This window comes from Columba livia, chromosome 2, assembly GCF_036013475.1.
Source record: "Columba livia isolate bColLiv1 breed racing homer chromosome 2, bColLiv1.pat.W.v2, whole genome shotgun sequence".
NCBI lineage: Eukaryota > Metazoa > Chordata > Aves > Columbiformes > Columbidae > Columba > Columba livia.
Window position 1 is genome coordinate 88,740,771 of NC_088603.1, and position 27,917 is coordinate 88,768,687.

Here is a 27,917-nt window from a genome sequence, read left to right on the forward strand (position 1 = left end):
TTCCCAAAAGAATGCTGCCTACTATACTGTCCTTGAATTATTCTGTAGATTAAATATATTTTTCTACGGGGGGTGTGGGGGAAATGTCTTACAGAAGCTTTGTATAGCCTGGGAAAGCTTATTCCCTTCGCCCAAAGAGATGGATTAATTCATCTAGACATCAGAAAGCTTTTTGTGGAGATAAAACAGGTATGTTGTTATTTAATGTTTGTATATGAATTTGCATAAAACTGTAGAGGCTTATTTTGGGCAATATAAAGTATTTCCTAAGTAGAGTATTTCACTTTTTATTCAGCAGCATTTTGGTCCCTCTTTACTTTGTACTTTTTTGTCTTTTGACATTTCATATTGAGGATTCGTTTGAAGTATGAATTAAATCTGATCCTTCACTCTGAGTTCATTTTAAAAATGACAGTATATTAATTAAATTTTAGATGTTGATGAGCAGTGCTTCCTATATATGCAATGATGTGCTTAAAATGTTTGAGAAGACCCTGAGACTTCCACAGGGCTCAGATGACATTGACATTTTAGCAATATATGTGTGCCCTGGCAATGGTTCAGAGGTGATGTTCAAGCTAAGTAACCAGGTCCAGTCACTAAATGAATCTGTAAGTATTTCTGAATTCTTTTCATGTTTAAAGCTTGCAGTACCTTACTTATATTACTATTACAAAACTAAATAAATTAGCAGGGGTTGTAGCTTACTACTTACTTAGTGTTTGCTATTAATAAGTGGAGGGCAGCTGATTGTTTAAACTGATTAAAATGTGCTTGGGGACAAGGCACAAGTGGTCCTGCAGAGTCTCTTGGGTGGATATGACATTTTATACATACTAAGGAGCTGTGTCTTCCAGAAAAAAATGAGGTGGTTTGAAAGACTGCTCATTTAATCCATCTTATGTTGGATTTCAATATCAGCTGTATTGCAAATCTAAGAAGCAGGGCCAAAGTCTCAAGTGAGTTTCCATATTACTGGTTTCAAATATTGCTTTCTTTAATGCCAAAGATCCTGCTTCTGCAGAAAGTAACTCAGGGACGACAGAGCCTGCCAGATTCAATAATGGAGGATTATTTGGGATGGCAAGAAATAGAAGAACGGCTAACAAAAAATTATGCTTATTATTGTGAAATTAATCAATCGCTGAGCACAGAGGCACCATCTGAGGAGGATATCCATTTCAGCTCTTGTCAGGAACAGCTTCTCTTCTCACTGTATGTATCTTATATACCTTTTAATATGTAATGATCCTGACTGGTACCAATGTGGTTTAAGGTATTATAACCAGGAACTTAATAGATAAAAAGGTTACCACCCAGTGTTAACAATTTTCTATAAGCACAAACAGGAAGGAAAAGGTTGATATTTTTTTTTTTTTTTTTTTAATATATATATATTTTCCAATAGTAGTAGTATTAGTGGGGGAGGGCAGGAAATAGGTTGATATTAGGCAGGTGTCTAGGACTCTGAAAGCCTATTCTCCCTTTTTATCTTCTCATATCCAAACATCTACAGCCTGCTTCCTGGTACACACCTTTCTGGCACTGTGCTGCTCAGGGTGCTTGGGAACTGAAAGACTTTTGGGAGATGCAGGAAAATGTTAAAGAGAGAGGAGTTAGAAAGTGCACTAGGAGGGGTATTGTGGCCTCATGTTGCTTTCTGAACACATCAAGTGGTCATCGTTCCTTTATTTGGACAGAAAAACTATTAATCTTTTTAAGATGATTGTAATTTGCAAAGACTGTAATTCTACTGATTTCAAGTTTTGAAGATGTTAAATCAGAGTATATTAGAGTCAAGTCTGTATATCACTTAAGTGCTTTGAAATGGGATACGTTTTTATTATTCTTGCTTGGCAATGTAAACCATAAGCCAACAGCATTTAATGTGAAGTTGCATTTATACTGGACAGATGTCCTAGGTCACAAACTTAAAACTCTATAGAAGATAACTATCTACTTATGCATATGAGAAACTTGACAGAAGAGTTTGTTATTAAAGCAGTAAAACTGTTAGTTCTAAGCATTCAAGAATCTGTCAGAAATTCTACAAGCTGCATTGGCGGAAGGGATTAAATCCACAAATATTAATAACATCTTAGGCACTAGAAAATGTGTGTCCTTTTTTCTGTCTCTTTTGCTGTTGGTCAATGGTTGATTGCCTTCCCTTCCTCCATATTTCTAAATGACTATGAAATCACCAGAAGGACTGGTGATTACATTTCCTTTTTTGAGCATCAAAACCACTGGTAGAGCTAAAAGGCCCCTGGGAATAGAGGCTTGCGTTTAAGTAACACTGAGGAGCAAGAAAGCTCAGTGTTATTTTTAGGTGAGGTGTTTTGTTGTTCTTTTGTTTGTGCTTCAGGGATAAAGCAATGATTTTTTCAATGCAAATGTGTATTTCAGGAGAAAAAGAAGTATTTCTTGTTATTTTTTTCAGTTTTAAAATGCTACTTTTTGAACCAAACCACTATTCTTTTTCTTGTTTTCTTTTTTTTTTTTTTTCTGCTGACAAACCTGTGTAGTAAATTCTAGTTGTTCTTAGAGTGATGTTATAGCTATGCTGCTGTTTTCTTTCACTGCCTGCCTCAGTTCTTACTTAAGTCAATAGGACTATCTGTATGCATAATGTAGCAATAGAATTTAGCTAGAGATTTACAGAGGAACAGCACATGTTCACAAGGTAATTTGACTTCGAATGAAATCACTGGTTTAATCATGGTAGTCTTGTTTTCTGTGCCATTTCAGAATTAATAATACACTTGAAGAAGTTTTCTTTGCTTTTGAGGGAAACCCATACTGGAAGGATTTAACAACTTTTGTTAGTTGGATGTGCGAAGTAGCTCAATACATGAACGAGGAAGCAGGCTCAGGAGGTCAATCAGGTGAGGAAACAGCTACTGCACAGCACAAGCTTTGTTCTAATCGTTTCCTGTTTGGTTTAGAGTCCATAATTCCTTGGAAAGGGAAAAGGTGATGATTTTTACATCTCTGTCTTTGCGTCAGCCTTAGGATTCACCAGCTGACTGAATCGTTACTGATGAAAACTTAACATATACAGAGACTGACCCCAGTAAATAGATGTGATTTTTAGTGTCAGCTGGAAAATTTTTGGGTCAACTATTTCTACTGGTAAAATTCCAACCAGTCGAACTGAGTTGGACTCTTTATTTTTGCCATAGTATTCTGTCAGGAAGGTTTCTTAAGTCTAGGATATAAATGAGAGACCAGACTAGCTGGTCACCCAGTAGAGGCATTTCTAGGATTGTTTCATATTAAGCAGGGACTTAATGCTTGACTTCCTTCATCTCAGTTGTCCTGCGATATTCTGGATGTCCTGAGCCATCTGATGTTAGCTTTCTTGGAATGCACTAGTTTTGTTATTATACGGAGAAAACTTTGACATGTCTGAGATTTGTGCTGAGGAATGGGAGATCTTCCATTTCAGAACTCTTTCTCAGTAAATATTTGCATTACTGTTCTCAATGTTTTAGTGGAGCTACAAAGGTTCCTTCTGAATATGAGGAGAAACTTCTTTACTTTGAGGGTGACAGAGCACTGAACAGGCTGCCCAGAGAGGCTGTGGAGTCTCCTTCTCTGGAGACATTCATAACCCACCTGGACACATTCCTGTGCGATCTGCTCTGGGTGAACCTGCTTTAGCAGGTGGGTTGGACTAGATGATCTCCAGAGGCCCCTTCCAACCCAAACCATTCTGTGATTCTGTGAAATCAGGGTGCAATATGCCCGAACCAAACAACTCTTAAAAATTACCTTGTCTAATATCACCTATTTGTTTCCTTTGAGTATTCTCACCATGCTCCAAATTCTTCTGGTTTTGACCACTTGTGTACTTGTATTTCCAGGTTCTGAAGGACTGAGGTTATTGATGAATTTTTTTTTTTTTTTTTAATTTAAATCTAGTTCTTGGAACCTGTGACGGATCTTGTTCTTGCTAAAGATCTGTTTTTCAGAACACACTTTTATTTTTTTTTCCTCTGTTCTTTTTCTCTGTTGAGCTAATCAGAAGTGTGTTGAATACCTCATCAGTAAGTGGGCAACAATGGAATGTGTGCAAAAATAAGCAGTACTTTTTAATCAAAGGATTGTGTTTTGGAAACGAACTGTTGAAATACAAATTGACTCTACAGGCTTTGTAATCTATTACAGTTCCAGATATTTCAGTTATCTGGGGAGTAATAGTGAATTTCACAGAACTGCTTTCTCTTTACTGAAATTCCAAAGAAGAAGAAATATTAAAGTTCATTTTGGTGCTGAGTACAGAACTAAGTGAGCTCTAGTATAACACTAATCTTATTTGAACTCGTTGTGCGGTTCATGTATAATTCAAAAGCTCTCTTCCATTTTTCTTTTTTTTTTCTGTAAGGAATTCTGTAAGTAAAATACAGGTGTGCCTTATGTATAGCTGATATTTATTGATTGTACATTTCATTCCTTTAAATCATTCAGTAGAAATAACATCAAACACTTCAATAAAAAATGCATGTTTACTTCTTTTAAAATGTACGTAATATATTTCTCCTTCTGCACACATTCATGCTCTATGAAATCTGATAGGACTTATTCAGGTTGTTTCAGTGGGAACTGAGCAAGTTGTTCATGCATGGGTTCATAAACCTTTTTTTAATCTGCCTCTTGATGTTGATTTTTTTTTTTTTTTCCTCTACAGATAGTTCAGAAGCATCTCTGTGTTCTAGAAAAAAACTTAGTTTTGAGACCATCCTAGGTCATTATTTAGCATTTCTACAAGACCTACAAGATTATTCCTCAGTTGTTTCCTGGGCACGGTAAGGTTGAACTAGTCAGCATAATTTCTTTGTTTAACCATTTTCCAGAAATCCTTTATTCCACCTCCACTTTGGAATTTTTTAATTCTTGAACATAAATGCCCTGCTTCTTTTCACCAAATACCTGTTGTTTTTCCAGTATTACTGGAAAGGAATAGAATCCTACAAAGAAAGATATGTCTTTGTTGCTGTCATTCAGAAGCATTAAAGAACATCTCAATTTCTGGTATATTATCAGTAGTAACCAAAGTGGTAGACTCCTGATGGTTCCAATGTATTATTACAAGGGCTTCTTGTCACTAAGTTACCTGCATTATAGCTTTGCTAATGTCTAGATGAACAGTGAAACAGAAAACATGTAATAATCACTCTGTTTAAAAAAAAGAAAAAAAAATATCTCTTATCAAACAACTTTGGACTAATTATCAAATGCTGCCACTGCTATGAACTATTTGCTGTGCTATGCTGGTGGTTGTAGCTGTTAATAGATAAGAACAGTATATAAGTTACATTTCTAGCCTTTGAACTTTATTTCTAATTATACTGCTACTTAGACCTCTGCTAAATCAATCCCTTAAACTTAGTTAAAACTTAGCAAATGAAAATAAGCACTATCAATGCAATGAAAGATGAAGAATCAGAATTTTGTAAATGGCACAATTTGAATATTTCCTCCAGTGTTAAACAGGTTATGCCATGCTTTTCATTCAGTCAGAACTTGACAGAGCCTTTAGCAGCTTGATTAAAATGGGCTCTAGAAGCAAAGAACTCCCGGTTTGGATTTTCAAATAATAAAAAAAAAATCTTCAAAATTCACAGAGAATTAGAGGTTTTGGTCATTTTTTTTATGCTTTCTATAATGTAAAAGAATGAGTCTTTGGAGCATAAAAGCTTTGCTCTTTTCAGCAGCTGAAAAAGTAATGTACTTAAATTAAAGGTGTTTGACTCTTTGTGGCTTACAAGCCTGATTATAATTACTGATAAATGCACATATATTTAACCTAGCTGCCTACATTCGGGTTTTAATTTGAATGTAGCTGTGAGTTTTCAGTGAGTTTTGTCACATTTGTGAAAGCCTAAGTGATTATCACTTGTGTTATTTCAGGTCTTGTGCTGATTAATTTGTGACTATTATTTAAATAATATTTGACATTTCTTTAAGTAAATAGAACCATATTATAAAATTATAAAATATATAGTTAGCCAATTCTTGTCTGCCATCTAGGTAACTAACTTAAAACCTCTCATGCTTCATTTTTTCAGGATTTTGACATATTTCAGAGAGTTTTTGAAGAATGATGAAAACTTATGGATTTCTGGTGAAAAGGAAATGGATCATATTTTTCATCTTCTAAAAGTCATAGAAGAAATTATAATGCTTGATTTCTCAGCTTCTTCAAACCAGTCTCTAATCAAAAATATATTGAATAACACAATTATATTTGTGAAAAAATTTGCTGGGGGGAAGGAATTTGACACCAATTTCTCATTTGCAGTTTCTGAACTCCATAATGAGCTACAAAAAAATTTCCAGCCTCGTCAGAGATTAAGGATGAAAGAAGAGACAGACGTTTTCTGGCATATAGTAAAAATTGTATTCTATGAACTTAATTCTAGGCTCTCTCATTTGAGTCAAGTGGAAGAGGACAAGGTACTGCAGACCTTATATAGAATTTTATCTTCTGTTACAGAAAATAAAATCCTTAATAGAAGTATGCTATTGCTCCAAAATATCCTGGCTGATTTGCCAGAGTTAAATAATGATTTGATCCATCTAAAACACTTAAGTGAAAACTTCCTCAGGAACCTCCATGGGGTTGGACCCGTGACTGATGATCATGTCAATGTGTCTTTCAGCACAACTCATGGAGTCAGTAATGCCTCTTCTTTATTACTCTCAAATGAAACTTTATTCTATAAAGTGCAAGAATTAGGGGAAATTGTGCACAATTTCTTCAAAAACATCCAAAAATTAAACAGTACTACTGTGGCCTCTCTTGTTCCGTTACTTTTCTCTCTGTATCAGAATGATGATCTGCTCTTAAATATTGCGAGCAATAGCACTCTGTTAACGTTTCTTTATGAGGCTTCAAAAGAGATTTCATCTTTTCAAGTATGGCATAATTTCCAAGATAAGGAGCAAGTTTTTGGTTTTCTGTCTGAAACTTTTGATCTTCTCTGGAACTTCACCACTAAGTCTCTCTGTGAAAAATTACCAATCATTTACAACTACACAGAATTTCAGGCCCAGTCTCTTGCACATAAAGGAACAAAAGAGATGCAAGTTGTTTATAACACTCTGACCAGCCTTAGAACTTTGTTTATAGATGAAGAGCTCCAAACAGAGGCCTTTTGCTATTTGGAACAGTTTCTTGGTATCTCCTCAGAATGCCTGGTTAATAATGGGTGCATTGATTTTTATCTGTCAAACATTAGTTCTGTAGATGATTCATCAGAAGTTTACAACTTATTTCTGCTTCCATTGGACAGTGTTCTGTCTAATATAACAGACTTGGGAGATAAGGTAAGTGTGCCTTATGCTTTGCACTGCACTTTTACATGGCTTCAAACCTGGGCAGAGATTTTTGAAGAAGCATCCAAAATCTTAAATTTGAATTCAACCTTTTTTGTCTGTCTAAGAAGTGATTTGGCAAATCTCTCTGAAAGTCTTTTGAATGCAACTCATATCCAACTCTGCAATAATACAGCTATGGGTATTGCTGAAGCTACAAGAGCAGCAATGAATTTATTAAAAATAATATTTGAAGGAGGTGATGATTTAAATGACTGGAAAGATTTTGAAGATTTCCTTGCTAATCTTCAAAGTGTATTTAACAATGGAGTTGATGTCACAAGCTCACTTAAAGGTAAAAATTTAGAAAGTGTGTTAGAAATTATGGAAGTCATGATAACTGAATTACAAAAATCTATGCTGAAGGTTGCCAATAAAGAGTTTTTGAATTCTTGGCTTGATACTTTAATCTCAGGAGGATCCAAGGGAGAAGATAGGGGTACTAGTGAATTTTCCATTGGAAATTCCCTTTCTACTATTCTTAAGCTCTCCCAAAAGGAACTTGGATTTATTATCACTGAGATAAAAGATGTAACTGCTTTTTTAAAAAGTGTACCTGAAGGCAAATACATGGTTTGTATCAGCATTTTCCAGAATATTACCCAACTTATTTTGGACAATACTCTGAAAGACATAAGCCATTCACAAACAAATATTTCATCTCATCTTAATTACTTTCTAAACTTTCATAGTGCACTGGATGAAGCAGAGGCTTGTAACAGATGGATAGGTAGATTAAGTAATCTCAGTGAAAAATACAAGTCACCTTCCCATCTTGAAAGTGCAAAGCATATTTTATTTCTGCTGAAATCTCTGGGAAACATGGAGACAGATGCTAAACTAATGAGCGTGGTGGACTTCGTTAATTTGATTTTTAATTTGATACTTCCTGAATGTTCCCCAATTGGTTATGATGTGATTTGTGCAAATGTTTATTTCAATATTATAGCAAAAACTTTAAAATCTATTCTACCTGAATTTTATGTAAAAGATAACATTAGTGTGCTTGAATTTATTTTTACATTTTTAAATAACTCTGGAAGGCAAATACAAATTCTTGTCAATGATTTACTGGAGCACTTGCAGTATACACCAAATAAGACCCATTTTAGTCAGTCACACCATCGATTTAACAGCACGTCCAGGATGTTTCTTAATCCTTTTCACCATGATCGTCTTTCATCATTAGAACTTTTGACAGAAATTCAAACTCTTCTGAAAAATAAAACTTTTGAAATCCAAGAAAACATCTCCTCTCATTTGGATACTGAGATCAAACCTTTCATGAATGGGGAAAATACCAGTTTGTTGATGGAGTTCTTTCGAGATGTGATTAGTAAACTTGACTCAAACTTGCCAGATGAACAAAAAAAAATTCTCCAGAAACTGATAGAAACAGCAGCTCTGAATTTTGAACTGGTAAGGAAAGCACTTGAAATTTTCAAGTCTTCTAATATTACTGCATTTCTGTTTAGAGACGATAAAGAGTTTCTAAATCATATGGTAGCCCTGGTACAAAATATGAGGAACATGGATGTTGAGTTCTTGATAAGCCAGTTCAAACAAGTCCAGAGGAGCCTAGATAACTTCTTTACAAATATCAAACCTTTGTATACTGAAAACTCTGAGTTACGAATGTTAGCAGACTGGTGGGATGCATTTGAGAACAATTTGTGCAGTTGGAACCTGACTGGCTTATGGCTAATAACACGACTTTTTGAACAAGATGAACTCTATGATGTAGAAGAGATGGTCCATCTCCTCTTTGATGTGATCAGCCTTACAGAAAGATTAGCTCGTGAAAACATCACAGAAGCACTAACTGAAGTGTATGCTTTTGCACTGACTCAGGAAGAAAAAATGCCAGTGTTTACTGAAGAGGAGTTTTCCAATCAAGTAGAAAGTCTTCTAATGTTACTGGAGACACTGTCAGATATGTCTAATGAATCTGCAGAGGTCTCAATTTGTTTTTCTGAAGCATTCTGCTGGACTCTCACAACAGCAACACCGCAAAGTGATCCCGCTTTTAAACCCTGTGACTTTGTGCATAGCAATTCTACTCTTAGTTACAGTGCGGTCATCAAGTTCATTAAGGAGCTCAAGCTTATCACTCTGGAGGACAGTTCCTCATGCACTATGGAAGACTTTCAGATGGATATCACTCATAATCTGACTTGCTTTTTTAATCAGATCAAAGAATGGAACTCTATTCTTTTGAAGTTTTCTGAGCTCCATCATGTGAATGGCTCAGTTCTCAAAGAGCTGCTAGATTTTTGGAATGAGCTCTCTCTCTATGCTGTGCCACTGCAGGAGAATAATACATACTCAATCAACTGCTCTTCCACACCGAAGAGTCAAGTGGCTTTGCAAATCTTGGAAACACTGGGCAGTATGCCAGTGGCAGAAATGGAGATGGCCAAAGGTGTTCTTGAACAGCTGGTGGGTCTTTATGGTGGTCTAAATTTGAGCAGACATTCAAGAACATCACTTACAAAGACTGTTCTTACTAATATTAAGAATATGACCAGTGAAGTTTCTGAACTCCTGGATACAGTAGCTGTCCATTCTTTTCTTTCTGCAATTCAGCCTTTAATGACACTGTCTTCTGTTGGAAACCAGACTTACCCAATACTTATGATACTATCAGCTTTAAATGGAAACAGTAATATATCAGATAACTTTAAGAACTGGTTTCCTGTAGTTACAAGCATAGAAGATTTATTGGTGAATTTTAATGTTAGACACTTACTTGCAGTGATAGATCAAGAGTTTAAATTACTAAGGTTAGCCACTGGGCAGTCCTCTTCAATGGCTCTTGATGTTTTAATACAGCAGTTTAATACTTCATCTGTAGATGGTATGTTAAGAAGTTTTGAAGACATACTAGAGATTGTGAACAGCTCTCTATGTGAGTGTAACAACAAAAATTATTCTAAAATAATGCATGCTCTAATTCTCCTTATGGCTAATGAAAATTCGTCAAGTGATTTACTGCTCGTTGTCAAAGATGTCATTGAATTTCTGGAACTATTCCAAAAAAAGTCTAAGGAAGATTATTCTGGCATATTTTTTGGTGATGGTCATCTCAGCAGAGAAAAAATGAATAATACTGATACTGCTAGTTCAGTTTTGATAAACAGTCTCCTTCATATAATTGCTGATCTTTCTGCTATAGAAGAAGCTCTGCATACAGACAATATTGGGCTTCAGATAGTTGACTTCATTGATGCATTTTTTGATAACTCACAATATAGAGAAGTTTCTACTCAGTCGCAAAACAGAACTCTGGAGATCATGCAAAAGACCTTGCAAATGGTATTTCAGTCTACCACAGAACACGACAGGAACAAAATAACCTTCTTATTAAAGGATTTGCCTAAGGATATAATGGCGGAAATGAGGTGAGTGATATCTATGTACCCATTTTGACAGTATGCTGGCAATGACAGAAGGGGTCTTTGTTGTAAACAGCTCAATCAAAACTTTTATTAAGTTAACTAGTGTTTCATTTCAGATTAGTGCTTTTGAGTACAGCAGTATCTTGTATAAACTTGTATTGTTCAGAAAAACCATATTTGATATCACATTATGTTGTGTGCATCAGGTTATTGATGTGTTTAGTCATCTGTGTTGATACTCAAAGTGATTTCTTTGGAATTATTATAGAACCAAATATTTGAAGATACTAGTGTTTTAAAATCCTTGCAGGTCTGAACACTGAAACCACAGTTACTGGTGGACAACAGTTATTTTGGCTACAAAGCTAAATATTAAGGAATGCTTGGGACTAATGTTTTGTGGTGTGAGGTTTTTTATTTTTTTCTTTCCTCCTTTCTATTTCCAAATGTGGATATACTGGATTTGAAATGTCTTTAACTTAAATTTGCTGATAACTTAGGCAATCAAGATGACCCCTTTGGGGCTGTGTCTATAGTGTTAAATTGTTCAGCTTAGCAAATACACTTTCTGAAGGAATCTTGAGATCAAGATCAGGTATTTTTGCCAGATTACTCAAATCAAATGTAATCCAGCAGCAGAGGAAACTCTGCTTCAGTAAGATGTTTGCTGACAACTTCTTTAATGGAAGTACTTCTAGACTGGAGTTGCTGCATTTAAGTAACACTCATTGAGTGAATCCCACAAGATGGTTACTCAAAATATATGCTGTGGGTTCTCAGTGTTTCTAGAGCCATTATGGTTTTGCTTATTTTGCTAAGGTACTTTCTAGCAGTCCTAAGGTCTTAAGAAAGCTCATGACTTGCTACCTTGATGACAAAAACCTGTTTGTATTAACTTACCCTCCCCCACCACCCCCATGGAATTATTATGTTCTGATTTTGGAATAGTTCAGACAAACATAACTGTTAGTACTGAAATCCTTATATGGTCCATTGAAGATTGCAACTCTGCATAGTCACTTGTTTAAAATTTTCTGTGGTACCCTTGTTATGAAAATAATACTTTTTTATTAATCTTACTACAGAGCATCTAAAGTCTGCAAGATTCTTCAGAAACATTTACATCCTGCTGATGTTCTACTGTTGCAGAAGTTGCAGTTTACCATTTTGAATGTTCTTAAAATCTTTTCAGGTCGGTTACCACAGTAGTAACTGTGTGGGTATTAGTACTGTAATGTTAAGGCTTTACTCTGAGCAGCCTTTTGTCAATTTGGGTGATGTCAAAGCAGGCAAGTATACTGGTGCTTGGAAATTAAACCAACAGAGACACAGAAAAAAAATTCGAGGCAGATCGCAAAAAGGAATGATTTCTTTCTGAAGTTGTCATGTTTATTAAAAACCTCAGTGAAAGCAGGAGGTCTTGCAGTTCCTCTTCTCTCATTTTTAGCTTTCTGCTCTTTCCCTTCCTGGACTTACTCTGACACACCAGAACTCATCCCTTTTTTTGATTTGACTCACAAACCCAGCAGAAGACTGTATACACATTTGGGTTCTGTCTTTTCTTTTTTTATCAGGTATTTTTCTTTTGAGATAGTGAACGGAGTCAAGTCACAGAAGTTTTTTTGGATGAGCCAGAGTTGGACAAGGCAGCATGTCACTGACAGAAAGGAAAAATGCGGCAAGTGGCACCTCCCACTTCTGGCCGTGTTGAGCCATTGGAGTGGCTAACTGTAGCTGAATAGCTTCACCTTCAACAAATAGTTCAAATTTTTATATGCTGGGCTTGTTTTATTTCTTGCATGTTGGCCCTCAAGATGAGCACTTTAAGAAGGGCTCCGTATTGATCTATGGATGTAATTTCATATTATGCCTTTTTTGGGGAAACCAAAGCCTTTTCTTTTCAAACTTCCTATTTTGACCAAACTATGCCTAGAATTGTTTGCAAAGAGCAATTAGGAAGCATTAACATGTCGTTCTAGAGCAAGGCATAAGATTCCCAATGTCTTACGGCAACTTCATTTCCAAGAAAACAGAAGATGTGATTCACAACCCAGTTCTGAGTATCTTCTCCACTGTTCTGTGACTGATGTAGTTCCCAAAGAGTAAAACAGTAATAATGTAACATTGTTGAGTCCAGAATGAGTGATACTGAAAATGTGTGCCAGGTACCTGGGATCTTTCTTTGATCTCAAAAGAACAGTCTATTGATTGTGAGAACTGAGATTACTAAATTATTTATCATTCTTATTTCAATACTCTGGTCACCAGGGAGGTTTCAGAATGTTTCATTCAATACAGAAAACATTATGAAACCTAATGAAAAAAGCTGAAAACTGCTGGACTTGGTTTGCATAACTGAGTTGCATTGTATTACTTCTGTGAGCAAGATCAAGGTTTGCTTGTTTTAGAAGCAGTGGTGAATGTTTATTGTTCTTCCTTCTTGACTTATGAATCAAACATAAGGAAGGAAACATGGGGGAAAAACCTAACTTGATCCTTCCATAAACCAGTTGTCAGCTGTCAAGCCAAACTCCTTCCCTGCTGTCCCATGTGCAAGCCCACTACAGACAGGGGAATGGAGCTTTTTTCCAGGGATATGGAGGCTCCAAGCTTGGATGTAGAGACTTGCTTCATTAGGTGATCCGGTGATAAATACACCCCATATGGGTTCTTTATTCCTAGATATGCAAAATGCCTATGTAATGCTGTTTCCCTCACTGTGCAGCTGGGGTTTGAAAGTCACTCACTGGAGGGTTAGTAATGTCCTGATATCTCTACAGGGAAATAGGGTCAGGGGAGTCTGCCCAAGGAGAAGGTATATATGGTTAATTTACAGAGCTTCCCGAAGTTATGCTTCTTGCTCATGAAGAGCAAAAATGAAATTTTCTTCTCTGGTTCTGTAGCAGGTATTGCTGTTCTTGTTATTGATCGGGATAGTGTAGCGGAGAAGAGTAATGAAAATTGAATCAAATGAGCCCTTCTTGTCCTCTGCAATGATAAATAAATTTAGCCAGAAATATTCCTCAGTGCCTTAACACATCAGACTTTCTTTGCTTTCAAAAACTTTCCTGTCCTGTATTATTTGGTTATCTTTTCATCTGATTGCAGTAATTTATTTCTTTTTTTTTTTTTTTTTTAACCCATTAAGCCTGGACATTTTCTCTTACAGAAGAACCAGTTGTCACTGGCAACCTTTTCTGTGTTGTTACAAAGTGTAAAGATGGATTAACAAGTCACTTACTCCTCTCTGTCATTGAAGGAATTACTCTGGTTCAAGATCATTATCAGGTCTGAATGGTTTCCACACCTACAAGTGTTTTTTACACATGTGTTAAAGTTTGGAACCTAATGGAAATTTATGGAAATTTCTTTTTTTTTTTTTTTTTTTTTTTTCCTACTGCCTGAATGATGAGTCTCCACAGTGATTATACAAAGCTGAGGTTTGTACGGGTATAGCCACAATGATTTTGATGGCGATACCCAGAAGGAATTCCTTAAGTTAACACTGGTGAACTTCGAAACTTTAAATAGAACTAAAATTACTTGAGTGACTGTAACTAGAAAAACTAAATTGCCATTCAATACCAAAGAGCAGCCAATTTTTAATTCCTTTAAATTTTGTGATACTGCTAATTTCATGAATCAGACTACATTTACATGTTTAAATCTTCACAGAAACAGCTGTTTAATCAAGCTAGATACGAATAAACTTCTTGGCCAGAGTTATTCAAGCTAAAAGAGCAACTGTGGTTACCAGTTGAGGTCCATCTATTTTTCTTTAACTGTGCATGGAATTACCAGCAGGAGAGAGTAACATTCGGCATTTAGAGACTCATTCGGAGTTGAAAGCAGTCCTTTAGGTAATGCACACATGTATGCACACAGACAAAATACTGACATCATGCTTTTACTACAGATTTTGCCTCATTTTTATGAAACTGCTCTGCTAGTTTGCTGTTCATATCAGCAAAATGTCCAGGTAGACAATGATTTAAGTTAAACAGAGGTCAGAGGCATCACTCGTATCAAAGTAGACTTTTGCAGAACAAATGCATTTCTGTAGTCTCCACCCTTCTGTTTACCTACTTATGCAAATATATATTAAAAAAAACACCCTTGCAAAATTAGAAATGTGAATAATCAGGAGAAAATATGAAACTGACTATTACACAATGCATAATGCCAAAAAACCTTTGGGTATGACTATCTAGATATTTTGGTTTTCCGAATGGAAACTGATGTTTAGAACATTTTTTTTTGGAAAAAAGAGAAAAATGGTGAGTCTAAAATAAAAATAATAAAAAAGTTCATTTCACTTTGAAACTAAATTTCAAGTGAAAATGTTGTCATTTCTGTTAATGGATGAATCTCTTTGATACACTAGGTCAAATTCACAAATATGTTTGGTTGTTTCTAAGACTCAAATCTTTGTAAATTCCTTGGTTCTTGAAAACCTTTAGCCTAGCTGCAGTTATAAATACAATCAGTAAAATAGTATTACCCACATTCTCATTTGAAAATATGCATCATCTGTTTGCAAGACGTGCTACTTCAAGCAATAACATAATCTCATGGATTTGCTAACCATGTGATCACCGTGTTTTGCAGGATATTGAAAGAATGTGGCCTGCTTTCAACAAGGCAGATTGTGAAACTATGGCATATATAAACCAAAAACTTTCCAAAACTTTGGAGAACTTCCTGAGCTCTTTGCAGAATACCAGCAAGGGCAGCTGTGAATGTCCGCTCATCTTGGGGGACATACAGAGACAACTGCAAATGTAAAACATTTTACATTTTGGTACTCCTAATGTTTCTTGCTAGAGATGTTATTTTGTGCATATGTTTGTGTTCTACATTATGTAACTACAGGAGAAATACTGTTTATCAAAGTCTCTTTAGGCTTTGTTCATTCAACTGAAAACTGAGCAGATACAATGCACAAATTATTTAAGTAATTTAGCAAAATCCTGGATATTTCACAAAGCCCTTTTACTTTTGTTGAACCCTTGCAACAGATTTTTCTCCTCCACAAGGAGAATGCTTTGAATCACAACTAAGAAAATTTTCAATTTTCCATGACCTTTTAGGTCAAAATTTGGATATCTTGATTTTTATTTAAAACTGTTTTACTCTGGCCTTATCCTATCAGCAGCTGCATGTCTTTTGCAATAATTTAAGCATTTGGATCAGTTCAGCGGTTCAAATAGTCAGAAATAGAGGATGATGTTTGTAAACTGACAGGCTTGAACTCCAAATAATTTCAGATGTTTGCTGTTTCCTTGAGGAAAATAATAGATTTTAAGTAAATGAATAAAACTGCTACTACAGAGTATTTCAAACTTGCTTCTCAGTCAGAAATGGCACTTGTTATAATTGTTGCTATACTGTTTTGACTTTTGGATTATTTCATAATGGGTTTGAAGGGTCTCTGTTACATAATGCAGAAGAACTTGAGCTCAGATGCTAGTCTTATGGACCATATGGAATCATGTCCAGTTTTTGAATGGTGAATAATATCTGATGTGTGTATACTCTTTATTACTTAAATTACAATTAGATTTTATTCCTCCTGAACTGCAGTGCTTTGTACCTCTAGGTTTTAAAAATATATGTTCAGTAAGAAACATGGAAGTGAGACATTGCTGGACTTGTGCTTCTCCATAAACCGTTTGCTAGAGCACTTACCCATTACAGAAAGATCTCTACATTTGCAATCTCATTTAGGCATGAAATATGACGATCCCTGCACCACATAAATACAGCATGAGAAGGTCCATAGAGTTGCTTACTGTTTGCACAGTGTGTGCACACTGAGCATAATGTGATCCTTTTGCCTCATTTAGTGGCTTCTTCACTATTAGTGTTACTCTTGTTACATAGTAAAGTCAATGACTTAGTTTTGATAACTTGTTGAACTATGGCTATCATTTCAGGGTGGCTGAAAATTTGGAGCTACGGTTGTCAGAAAATCCAGCAACAGCTTTTCTCAGTGATTTTAATCTTTTGAATGGTGGGTTCCAGTTTTCTTCCCTTTTTTACAAGACACTGCTGATAATTTTGCAGGACAATAATTTTTTCATTGTTCTTCAGACTTTAAAGGGATACTGTTTATGGAAACCATTGACTTAATGCAATATATTTTCATTGTACGCATGTGTACATACGTGCACTTGAGTTGGCACAGGACAGCATAGTTTACCCTGTCTAAGCCTGTCCAAAAGGTTGCAGTGATTCATGAGAAAGCAGAGGGGACTTAAGTTAGTGGAAAAATAAAATCTTTAAGGACTAAAGGCTGCTTTGCTATTTCAGATGTTCTCATAATACAGGGTTGTGAGATAACCTGTGTTGTTATAAGGCAATGCAAACAGATGCACAAGCCCTTCAGTCTGCCAGGCAAGTGACCTTTACATTTGAAGTAGAAGTGAATTACATGATATGAAGTTTTTGTGCCCTTTGTCATCCCAAAGAATATATCTAATGAAAAGGATACAGTCTGTGGGCAATTTAATTAAGCAAATCGGTATTGTTGGCACTATCTTTCTTCTCTTCCAGATGTGAAAGTCAAAGAGTGTGTGCAAAATCTTACTCAATTGAGATTGGACATTGGTTCTTCTGTTAATATTTCTGAAGAAACTATCAGTACCATCTTGGAAGCCAGTATCTCTCATTCAAAGGTGAAGGATTGAAAAGAGATGCTATGTTAATGGGTCAACCCGTAGCCTGACATGACAGCTGAAAGAGAACAAACCACCTTGTTTGTGTGGAATCTTATATTTTCACTTGTCATGTCTACATGGAATATTTTGTGAGATTTAGGACTTCAAAATAATAAAGTCAAACATTAGGAGATCAATTTATCATAGCATTAGTCTTCTTGTCTAAATAACACTGCTTCATTACTTTCAGCAGTGCTTTATACCCTTGTGCTGACACAGAATTTGAACTTTACTCTCTTGATATTATAGAAAAGGTGAGGCTTACTGGAGACACAATTTTCATTCCCATCCCCCCTGACCTGTGGTCCTTGCAGTATGGAGTTGTCTTCCTTTTTTTTTTTTTTTTATTCTTACATGGTCTTACCAGTATCTTGCCTTACCTCCACTTTATTTATCTGTTGACTCCTGAATATTGTCTAAAGGGTTGATTGTGTAAGTTTTCTGAGCGAAGGACTGTGTGTGTTACCATTGGTTCTGTTTCCTGTCATACCAGTGAATAGTAGATATACCGAAAAATGCCACCTAACTTACAGGTTCTCTCTATGACTGAAAAGGGTTGGAGGTGTTTGGTATAAACTAAACAGGTTAACCAAGCAGCCACTGGGTGTCACTGATGCTCCACTTGCAGGAACAGTTGCAAGTTTTGTTCATGAAAAGTGTGGCTATTGAAAAGGCAGTTAAGACCATCATACCTACTTAAAGATGATTTGTTCATCTGCTTCCTTGGCAGTGTGACTGCCTTTATTGTTAGCTTGTTATTTTGATACCCATAAACGGTAATGAGAGAAGTCATCTGGAAGCGATTCTGTTAAATGGGATTCAGTGCACCCTTGATCTTTTGTGATAACAATAATGCTAATTGACTGAATTTTCAAATTACTTTCAATCCTTTTTTTTTTGCCAAAGTCTTATGTAGAGTTTAGATGTACATACACATTTCACATTTGTATATCTATACAGATTTTTTTGTTTACTTAAGTGCATAAATCCTCTCCCCAGGCCAACTGGAGCATTAAAACTTATGTCTCTTAACTGATTATGCAAGATACAAAAGTACTTTTTAAAGCTATAATTTAGGCATGCCCATTATGTTTATAGTATCAATAGCCACTGTCTGATACTCCTAACGACAGCTGCAGACCCACTGCAGTCCTGTATTTCTGTGATTGTATACTACTGCTGTGCTTGCCAATGGAATGGTAAGAGTAACCTGTGAGTTGTTTGTGCTTATTGCACTTAATTTCTACCACGATATTATGCTCTGGTCATGGTCATTGCCATGTGAATAAGTGTTCTGAAACTGCTCAAAACCAGTAATCTGAAGCCTATAAACATTCATTTACTGAACACAGGAGTTTGGATTAGCTCTGGTACTCACAAAGCTGCAAGGAAAGTTCAGAGGGACTCAGTCTAGTGGACAAAATGCTGAATGGGTTAAAACTGGACCTAAGTGGTGATATTCACATGGGGCATGTGGAAATACATTTAAAATTGTATTACAGAGTCAAATTTTCTCCATAAAAAGAACTCAAAATCAGTATCGTTTTATGCTACTAGCAGAATTACATTTATATTCATATTCTATTCCTTGTACATGCACAAAAAATTGTAAATCCTTTGGAATCACAAAGGAAAAATTCTGTTCCAGAATAAAAATCTAGAAGTCAAATTAATAAGTTGGAAATTGAAATATTCATATGAACTAAAGTGGTAAATTGCACATCCTGACCAACTTTAGCTCCTAATTTGATTTTTCTTGGGGATCCTCCTGCTCACTGAGTACTGCTACTAGCTACAGGTACCTTCAATAGAGACAGTACAGGCAGGTGCTGTCCTAAGGAGTACAATGGAGCCCTGAGTACTGTGCTGTGGCTCTTACAGACTCCAAACTTGTAATTTTTCTGGACTTTCTCTCATTTGCTTTCTTTCAGGCATTTCAGGAGAAAGTGTAGCAAAGAACTCCTGAGATATCTGGACTGCAAGCATTTATCTTTTGATGTGATATTTTTGCAGGAGGAAACAAGTCATCATTATTGAAGGAGCTTCTATTGTAGTCTCGCGCAAGGTCTGCTTAGGCATTTGCCCCCTCACCTGCTCTTAAATAACAACACTTGAAAGGAGTGTTAAGCTGAGAAGTGTGAGCTGGCTCAGAGTGAATGTGATGCCATATAGAGATCCCTATGTGCTAAAGTTGTGTGTCCCCTGAAAGAAGGAAGGTCTTTATTGTTCGATTTTAATGATTCATACATCTGGATTTTGATCTTTAGGTGTTTCAGCAACAAAGGTGTATATCTCCTAGAATGAATACATTCAGCATTGTAAATATGCTTGCTTATGGTATGGATGCTCATAGAATGAATCATTCACCTGTTCACAAATGCAAGTAAATCTGTATAAGAAACATTCTTCATCTCTTTCTATGTACATAGAATTTGAAGTAAGAACATACAAATGCAATATAGAGTTGTATAGTTCATTATTTCAGGTCTGTTGATGACTGCAAATTGTCATGTTACTGTGACACAAATTCTCACCTTATGGACTATAAAAGAAGGTGATACATTTCAGGGAGAAAGGTTTTTAACATATATGTTATGATAGCTTTTTTACAGTGCCTTTGCGGTAGCTTTAACTGGAAAATGTGATGAAGAAGTACTTAGCCTGCTGCTAAAGCTACCTGAGAACAGTAGAACTTCTATGGTGGCGGAAGAATTATGTTCTTTACCAGCACTGGACTTATATACCATGTTTGTACTGATTATACAGAACTTGAACTTGCGTCAGATCATTTACAAGGTAAAATGGGAAATAAAGCTTTCAGTTCCTATGTTTTTCTTTTGAAGGTGGTCTAAAGCATGCAGGTCAAACACTGGATGTATGGCTTTTTTCGTCTTCATTTAGCTCCACAAAGCGAGTACAACTGTTGAAGAATGGGGTTGGTAGATGCTACTGTATTCCATTTCTTGCTTCTTTGGGAAAATTATCAGGGAAGAGTTAATTATGAAAGCTTTAGAGAAAACATAGGAGGTTGAAGATACAGTTTTATTAATCTTTAGAAGAGTTTGCAGTTCATGCGATCAGTGAGTTCTTAATTTGTAGGTGTGGAAGGCTGATCTGTCATCACTGGAACTAAAACAAGCATAGGAGCTCACATTACAAGAATTACAAGATTATTTTTGAGGAAAAATTTATAGCACTCTGGAATACATTTTGTTGTAGAAATCACGTTGGCAATTCAGATGGTTCCTTCAAGAAGGGGCTTTTCCAGCTTACAAGTTGAGTCTCTCTATAAGGGCAAACCTCTATATTTTATGTGACTCAAGTCATATGACTTTGACAAGAGTAACACAGTGCCAAAACCATAATTAAGGGGATACAGAAACCTGTAGCAAAACTGTATTTTCTGTAAAACTGTAGATAATCTGGGGTCTAGTGTGGATTTTCAGTGAGATAACATTTTTACTTGTAAGAGCAAAACTATTAGATGGGTTTTGTGATAGAAGGTGTTTATTTCCTTTCTTTTTGGGTAATTTATCGACAGAACATAAAATGTTTAAGTACAAACAGTTGAAAATCACTTATAGCATGGGGAGGAAGAATTTTGTTCTAAAGTTATAGATACAGGGTTATATTCTGGAGGCTGCATGTGCAGTTAAACAGGTTGGCCACACACTTCAAAAAACAAGACAATTTCCCAGGATAGGTTTGGATACCAGAGGGAAAAGAAAAGATTTCTACTTTCTGAATTATCTGCCAACATAAAGGGGGGGAGAGAGGAAATAAAAGAGAAAAAAAAAACAGTGCTTATTCTGATGAAATTTGTACTGAATCCTACCTAGACTGTCATGAGACAGGTTAGTTTTACCCTACTGATGCTGCTAGAAAAGAATAAAAATGTTGTCAGCTCATCCTAAAGTATTACAGAAGTTTTGCTATTTTTTTAATTGAATAAGTTTGTTTTTTTTTTTTTTTAATTTATTTTTCTTTTTTAATGTGTAAAAGCAGTTGAAGGCTGAGAGGAAAATCAAACACAGACTATTATAGTAGGAAGTCAAAGATGGACAAAAAAAGGTGATCAGAGGAAACAGCTGAAAGTATATAATGGGATTATATTATTTTAAATTATTATGCATAGGCAAGAAACAATGAATCAGTTTGTACTACCATATAATCTAAATAACCCATAAAAGCAGAGGAAATTGAGAGAAAATTCGTAGTGTCAAAACTTCTATAGTGGAAACAGCTAATAACGAATTTAACTTCAGTGAAGTAGGGAATGAAATGTACATAATTATTTTAGGTAAAATGCAGCGTATGTGAAAAATGCAAAGAGAGGAATAGGATGAAAGTCAGTAGTCTAACTTAATTCCTAAAGCAACCAAAGTGCTTGCTAGATTTAATTTAATTTAGGAATTATTTTTAAAATATTAAACTGTTGCACCGAGCATCTTGAACCTGTTGAAGGAAAAGTTATTGTTTACACTCAATTTCAAGGGGGCTGGATGTTGCAGATCCCATTAACATCTTGGATAAGAGACCTCTCTTCAGCTTGGTAGGTACAATAAACATATTCTCTGGATTTTAATTCTTGATTTGTCATAGGCCAGTCCAGACATTACCAGAGAATTTTTCTTTAGCTGAATTTGCAAGTAACTGGGGAGTTGTACTAAATGGAGTTTTGTTAAACATGGTTTGCAGGAGCATAGTATAATCAGTTTTGGAAAAGATGGAATAATTTTGAGTGTTTTATTGAAAGTTTAAAATTTATTTCTAATTGGAATTTATTCTTGTGATTTTTCCTTCCTTACCAAGGTTAAGATACCATCTGAGATAGGCAATATACTAAACATACTACTGGATGTGGTTTCTAGTATCAGCTCTCTTCTCAATAAAGTCAATCATGTCATGGAAAACCTTCCAGTGTTCCTCCAAGGAATTCAAAATATTGATGTGCTTGACATCTCTGCGTTGCAGCAGGTATGTATATGATTTCAGTATGCAAACTTAATTCCCACCATGAGGTACTTTATTAGGGGTGTGTGCTTAGTAAGGAGAAGCATAAACAGAAATCGTATTCTAGAAAGTTGGGAACTTAGAAGAGAGTCCATATACTCTAGGTAGATTCATTTGGTCTTTTTCAAATACTCTAGTTATTTTGAGACTATTGATGTGCCACCTCTTTTTTCATTAACTTATGAGATCACAGCCAACATGGTGTTAGGCTACTGATGTAGCATGTATTATCTGTGATTTGGAGATAGCAATGCTTTTCTTCTAACGGTGTATTGTTTTGATGAGCAGACTGTTACGTTGTTTATGAGAAACAGTTCTGTTTTATTTTTTTTTTTTAAGATTTCAAAATAGCACGTGCAGCTCGGGGTTTCTGTTTGTGTCACTTAAGACTTTTGTGTGATAGTTCTGCTTGACATGAGGTGTGAAGACATTTCTTTTGTTCCATCTTTAAGGGCGGTTATTGTGTGTGCACAACAGATAGTACAGTGGTGGACCTAGAATTAAATCAGAAAAAAAAGATTTCTGTTTCCAAGCAGGCTCCGATTCCATAAAGAAATCATGCTGACCCCTATGGCCTCACCTTCTGGATTTGCTGTCCTCTGTGTAAAGCTTAGGATTGAATTTGGTTCTAAAATTGCAAACCTCTAAAACATCCCCCTATGGTAAACAGTGCAAACTGATTTGTGACTAGAGTGAACACTGCCTCAAATACTCTGATATGAATTTTTCTCAAGATCTTCTAAACTATGTGACAGAGGTATTTTGTAAAATGTTCTTCTGTGCATATTAGTTTTGGTTTTGAGCCTCTCTGGGGTAGCTCTTTGGCTGCCACAATGAAAGGTGGCTGTCATCAGATGCTTACATCTTTTCTGCTTTCCTTAAACTAGTTCAGTTTGTGTCAGACATTCCTTCTGAAAAATGAAGTATTTCTTTTGCAGTAAATCTCAAAGTTGCTTATTTGACAGAAGAACCTCTCACAAGGTCTTGTTTAAAAAGAATTTGCAAAGGAACAAAACGAACAACAGAGGGCCATCTGGTCACAGTTTTAATCTTTGTTCCATGGCAACACATAATATCCTATAATACAACATAGATGTAACCTTGTTTTTTTTTTGGTCACTTTTCTGACATAGTCGTTATTTTAGAAATTTTTGTTAATTCCTTTTTACTTGAGGTATTGCTGTTTGTTTTTGTCACCTAATAATTTGTGGAGGATTAAAAATTCAGTGTCTATTTCTTTTGTTAATAAATTAGATGTTCAATGTTTTGAAGGGGTCTTCTGTCTCTAACTCTTTTTCATTTTGTAGAGTAGTAAAAGTTGTTTATTTTTAAATATCCTTCAATTTTCAGCTTTAACTTTTTTTTCCCCCCTTATTTTCCCGTAGTATCTTTAATTATTGGTTATTTTATTTGCTTCTTTTTTTTATAGTGGCAAAACTTATGCTACTGAATAAGTGTGCTACTGAAGTGCAGATATTGCTTATACACTTTCCTCCTTAAATATTTTCTTCTATTTCCCAAAGAATCCATCCTTCTGGATTTTTATTTTCATGAATACCAGCAGCAAAGTACAGGATATTTCAAAAAGATGGACCCAGTTTCAAAGCAGTAGTTATTTCAAGTTGGGTCCATCTTTTTGAAACACCCTGTAGTTCAGTGACCTGGGAAGATTACCAAGTAAAGTATGGAAAGCTTTTAAAAGTAAAAATATGTGGACCTTCAGTGTAGACTCAGACAGATTGTGTCCTTCATTAACTTCTAACTGGAAAAATTATTTTGAAGTTGATTTGAAAAAAAATTAATTACTCATAATGAAAGAGAAAATGAAGTAATTGTCAATTATGCATGTGGAAGGCCAGTCATAGTCCTATGTTTTGATAGGTTAAATAGATGTGTTAAGGTTAATCTTAAATGCTGGGGACAAGAAATATGTACTGTCTTTGAGGGCAATTATGGCTGATGACTTTTGTAGTTTTGTTTATTTATGTCTATACCTACTAAAATGATTTTATTAATCTTGCATTCACCTTTTCTGTAAGCTCCATACATTTTTGTCTCTTACTTGATCAAGGATCAGTGACATAGCCATAGTTTTGCTCTGGTTACCTTTATATCCAATTTAAATTAGGTAGTTGGTTTCTTGCCATATCACATTCTGATCTTCTTTTCTTCCTGCAATGCCTTCAGGTATTAAATTATAGGCAAATTTCAGAGTTTCACATAGTGATTGTATTAATGCTGATTAATATTTTCTAGGATAAGAACATTAGTTGGTTGTTAGAGTTCACTGAGTTTAGAGACAGCATATGTCTTTTTCAGGAAGAAGCATTTGCCTTTCCCCATAAACATATTGCATTGGTCTGGAATGGTAATTTGATAATGCGTTAAATTCTTCTCCTCACATACTTTTTGTCTTTAACTGCTCCCCACTTCAAAATTAATTGCACATCTTGCCCTATTAAACATCACAATGAGATATCTATTATTTCCTGGAGCATTATGTCACTCATTCTGGAGTGTAGATGAATTTTCTACCTTTCATTAATCTAAATTTGATAGGCTTCTGAAAAATAATTTAGCTAAGTCAGCAATTTTGCCATTTCCACCCTGATTTTGTCAACTTTAGTACAATAAAGACTTCATTTTGTTTATGGCTCTATTCAAACATAGGAATATCTTTTTCTCTGTATTTGCTTCCTTTAGCCCTTTGGTTTCATTAAATTTTGAATTACTTTCAACTGCCTTGTAGTTTTCCAGAAAAACTGAATTTCTTAAATCTCTCTTAAGGTAGTGATTCTGAGTTTGTTTTAGTTTTAAATGCAAGTTGTAATCTGGCTTGTCTTTTAGGTTTCTTTTGTTGAATAGCTGATATTTCTACTCTACATGAATTTGTTTTTATTACTGTTTTTTTTTTTAAGCTGTCCATTTATGTCAGATGCCCCAGTGTTATCAGGTTTTTGCCGCCATTTAAGAATTCAGTTCCAGATAGCTTTTAATCTTTAGTACCAACCTTCCTCTTCATGAATCGCTTGGAGTGACTGAGTTGATGGGTTATTGCTTGCTGAATTCATCAACCTTGATTACAGACCTACTTCATTTAGTTTAAACTACTATATAAAAACTGGATCAAAGACAACTTTTTGTGAAAATCTATCCTATACAATTCTCCCGCTTTACCAAAGCCAAATTTTAGGAAACATATTTTATTTTACTTGTAAGACAGTAAGTAGATTCAGTCTGCTGGTGGCAGCTCACCACATACATATTAATTAATTGAATTTCAAGTTCTTTTGATTGGAACCAGAATTAATTAGCAAGTTTGTGCTCTTTGACTGAAATAAGCCTCATTTATCCTTCTAGTGCAAATACTCCGTAATAGGGATTCAAAACTACTTTTATTCAGCATTGTGCATAAATAAAGCTTATTCCTCCAGTAAAGTCCATGCCACCAGATTCGTTCAAGGGCTGTAGATGATGGTGTTATGAAATCTGGATATTATTTGTTTAATATGTTCTATGCTAAAATCATATGCAAAAAGTCAGACTTTTGGGAGCAGCCAACACTGAGTTTTAAATAACACTTTCTAATATTCCTGCAGGATTACTGAAGAAGCACCTGGCACTTCAGTAAGTGCATTGATCAGGATAAACTGTTTACAACAGCACAATCTCTAAACTGTCTGTGATTTATTCTTTATGTGAAGTGCTATACTACTTTGAAAATTGACTCTTATGTTGAAAAAAAAAAATCCAAGGATAAAATGATAATTTATTTCAGTGTCAAATGTGATTTGTTGATATATCACAATCTTTTTTCTATTTGCCAGTTATGCAGTCTACAAATGACATCCATTAGTCTAGTTACATTTTTCTTGAAAAGCACCTGCAACAGTACTGAGTACCAGGCAGGCCAATGCATCCTCCAGTTACACTCCAGCAGCATGTTGCCTTGCAGTTGTGTCCTCTTTTAGAACTAACGGCACACCTCTAGAGTCTTCCATGAGACACCAGCTACAACTGAGCACATTGTTTGAAAAATGAAGCTGCACAGTGGAGGCTGGTTCTATTTATTTATTTGTTTGTTTTATTCTTTCTTTGTTTATTTGTTTTTATATGTGTTGAATGATGGCGCTCAAGCCACAAAAGCAGTCAGATTGCTCTTTGTATTAGAGGTATGCTAGTCATGAGCAAATGACAAAAACTAGAAGCATACCTAACAACTTAAAAGATGTACTTGAAAAATAGGCTTTTAGAGCACATGCACGTGAATAATTTTTTTCTTCTTAGCAACTGTTTTCACTGCAAACATTCATTCGATTTGGTTGTTTCTGCTGTCTTTGTGACATGGGAGTAATCTACCAGCAGAGCAGACTTGGTGAAAACTGAGATTGTAAGAAAGGCATCTGTAGTGCAGTTGTCTTGATATTTTCTTTATATTTTTAGATCTTTTTCTGCCTAACCTATTCTTTAAGTTTGAAAGTAGTACATTATGCTACTGTTTTTCATCGAGCATCTTGGCAATTAAAATTTGTTCCTTTTTTTTTTTTTTTTCCTACCTATGTTAAAGGAGATCAGAAGAACAGAAAAGAGCACAGCAGGCCCTCATTCTTGTAGGCACTTTCAACAGTCTAATTTTGTCAATCTTGTTGGATGCCAATATTGAGAGAACACCAGGGCTACTCTCTGAAGCTAATAAATGAAACTTTGATTCATCTGTATTTCTGTTTGTTTGTCCTAGTTCTTACAAGGTGGGCAGTTCAGAAGTTCAGCTGTTGGATCTCTGGAGTCTGTTATCAAGGCAGTGTGTAAAGAAGAATCTTCATTTTTCAGCAATACAAACCTATTCATTGACATGCCCAGAATCACAGGAAACTTGGAGGACAATATGGCAAAATATGGCATTCCCGAAGACTCAAGTAAGAAAAGCTATAAATCATAAGTTGTATGTACGCATTCAGAGTTTAGAGAAGTTTTCACCTCTTAAATAGAAATATTTATATACCAGCTGACATCTCATTTGACACTGTAATCCTGAGCACAATGGTTCATCCATAGAAGTTTTATAGCTATGAGATAATTGTGAATGACACACAAGTGTTTGTGTTTGTTTTCTATCTTTGCAAATCATAAATAAGAATATTCCTGTCTTAGAGACATATTTATTAGAATTTTTAAGGCACCTGGTATTAAAAATATATCTTTGATATACAAGATTGAGAATTTATTGCTGCGTGCCTTTCTTCTGTGAACATAAAGCTGTGGTATTATTGTGAAGTAAAATATGCAAGCCCCCTGAATAAAATAAGGTTTTTAATAGTTGATATTCCTATTCTTCTTGTCAAGTGCCCAGAAAATCTCTTAGCTGTTATATTCACCTTTGCTCCCTTTCCTCGATATATATTTGACT

General features: G+C 35.3%; 1 protein-coding gene across 1 annotated transcript in view; it reads left to right on the forward strand.

Moving 5' to 3' along the window:
* The window catches only part of ABCA13 (ATP binding cassette subfamily A member 13), a 181,466-nt gene that overhangs the window by 28,031 nt on the left and 125,518 nt on the right, over positions 1-27,917 (forward strand). The window contains exons 12-25 of the mRNA XM_065053420.1: positions 95-189; positions 435-611; positions 1,010-1,215; positions 2,749-2,885; positions 4,691-4,808; positions 6,072-10,781; positions 11,864-11,970; positions 13,948-14,066; positions 15,387-15,559; positions 16,715-16,791; positions 17,334-17,455; positions 20,099-20,293; positions 22,310-22,474; positions 27,249-27,426. Coding sequence (XP_064909492.1) covers positions 95-189; positions 435-611; positions 1,010-1,215; positions 2,749-2,885; positions 4,691-4,808; positions 6,072-10,781; positions 11,864-11,970; positions 13,948-14,066; positions 15,387-15,559; positions 16,715-16,791; positions 17,334-17,455; positions 20,099-20,293; positions 22,310-22,474; positions 27,249-27,426 — 6,579 coding nt within the window. The remainder of the gene's footprint in view (positions 1-94; positions 190-434; positions 612-1,009; positions 1,216-2,748; positions 2,886-4,690; positions 4,809-6,071; positions 10,782-11,863; positions 11,971-13,947; positions 14,067-15,386; positions 15,560-16,714; positions 16,792-17,333; positions 17,456-20,098; positions 20,294-22,309; positions 22,475-27,248; positions 27,427-27,917) is intronic.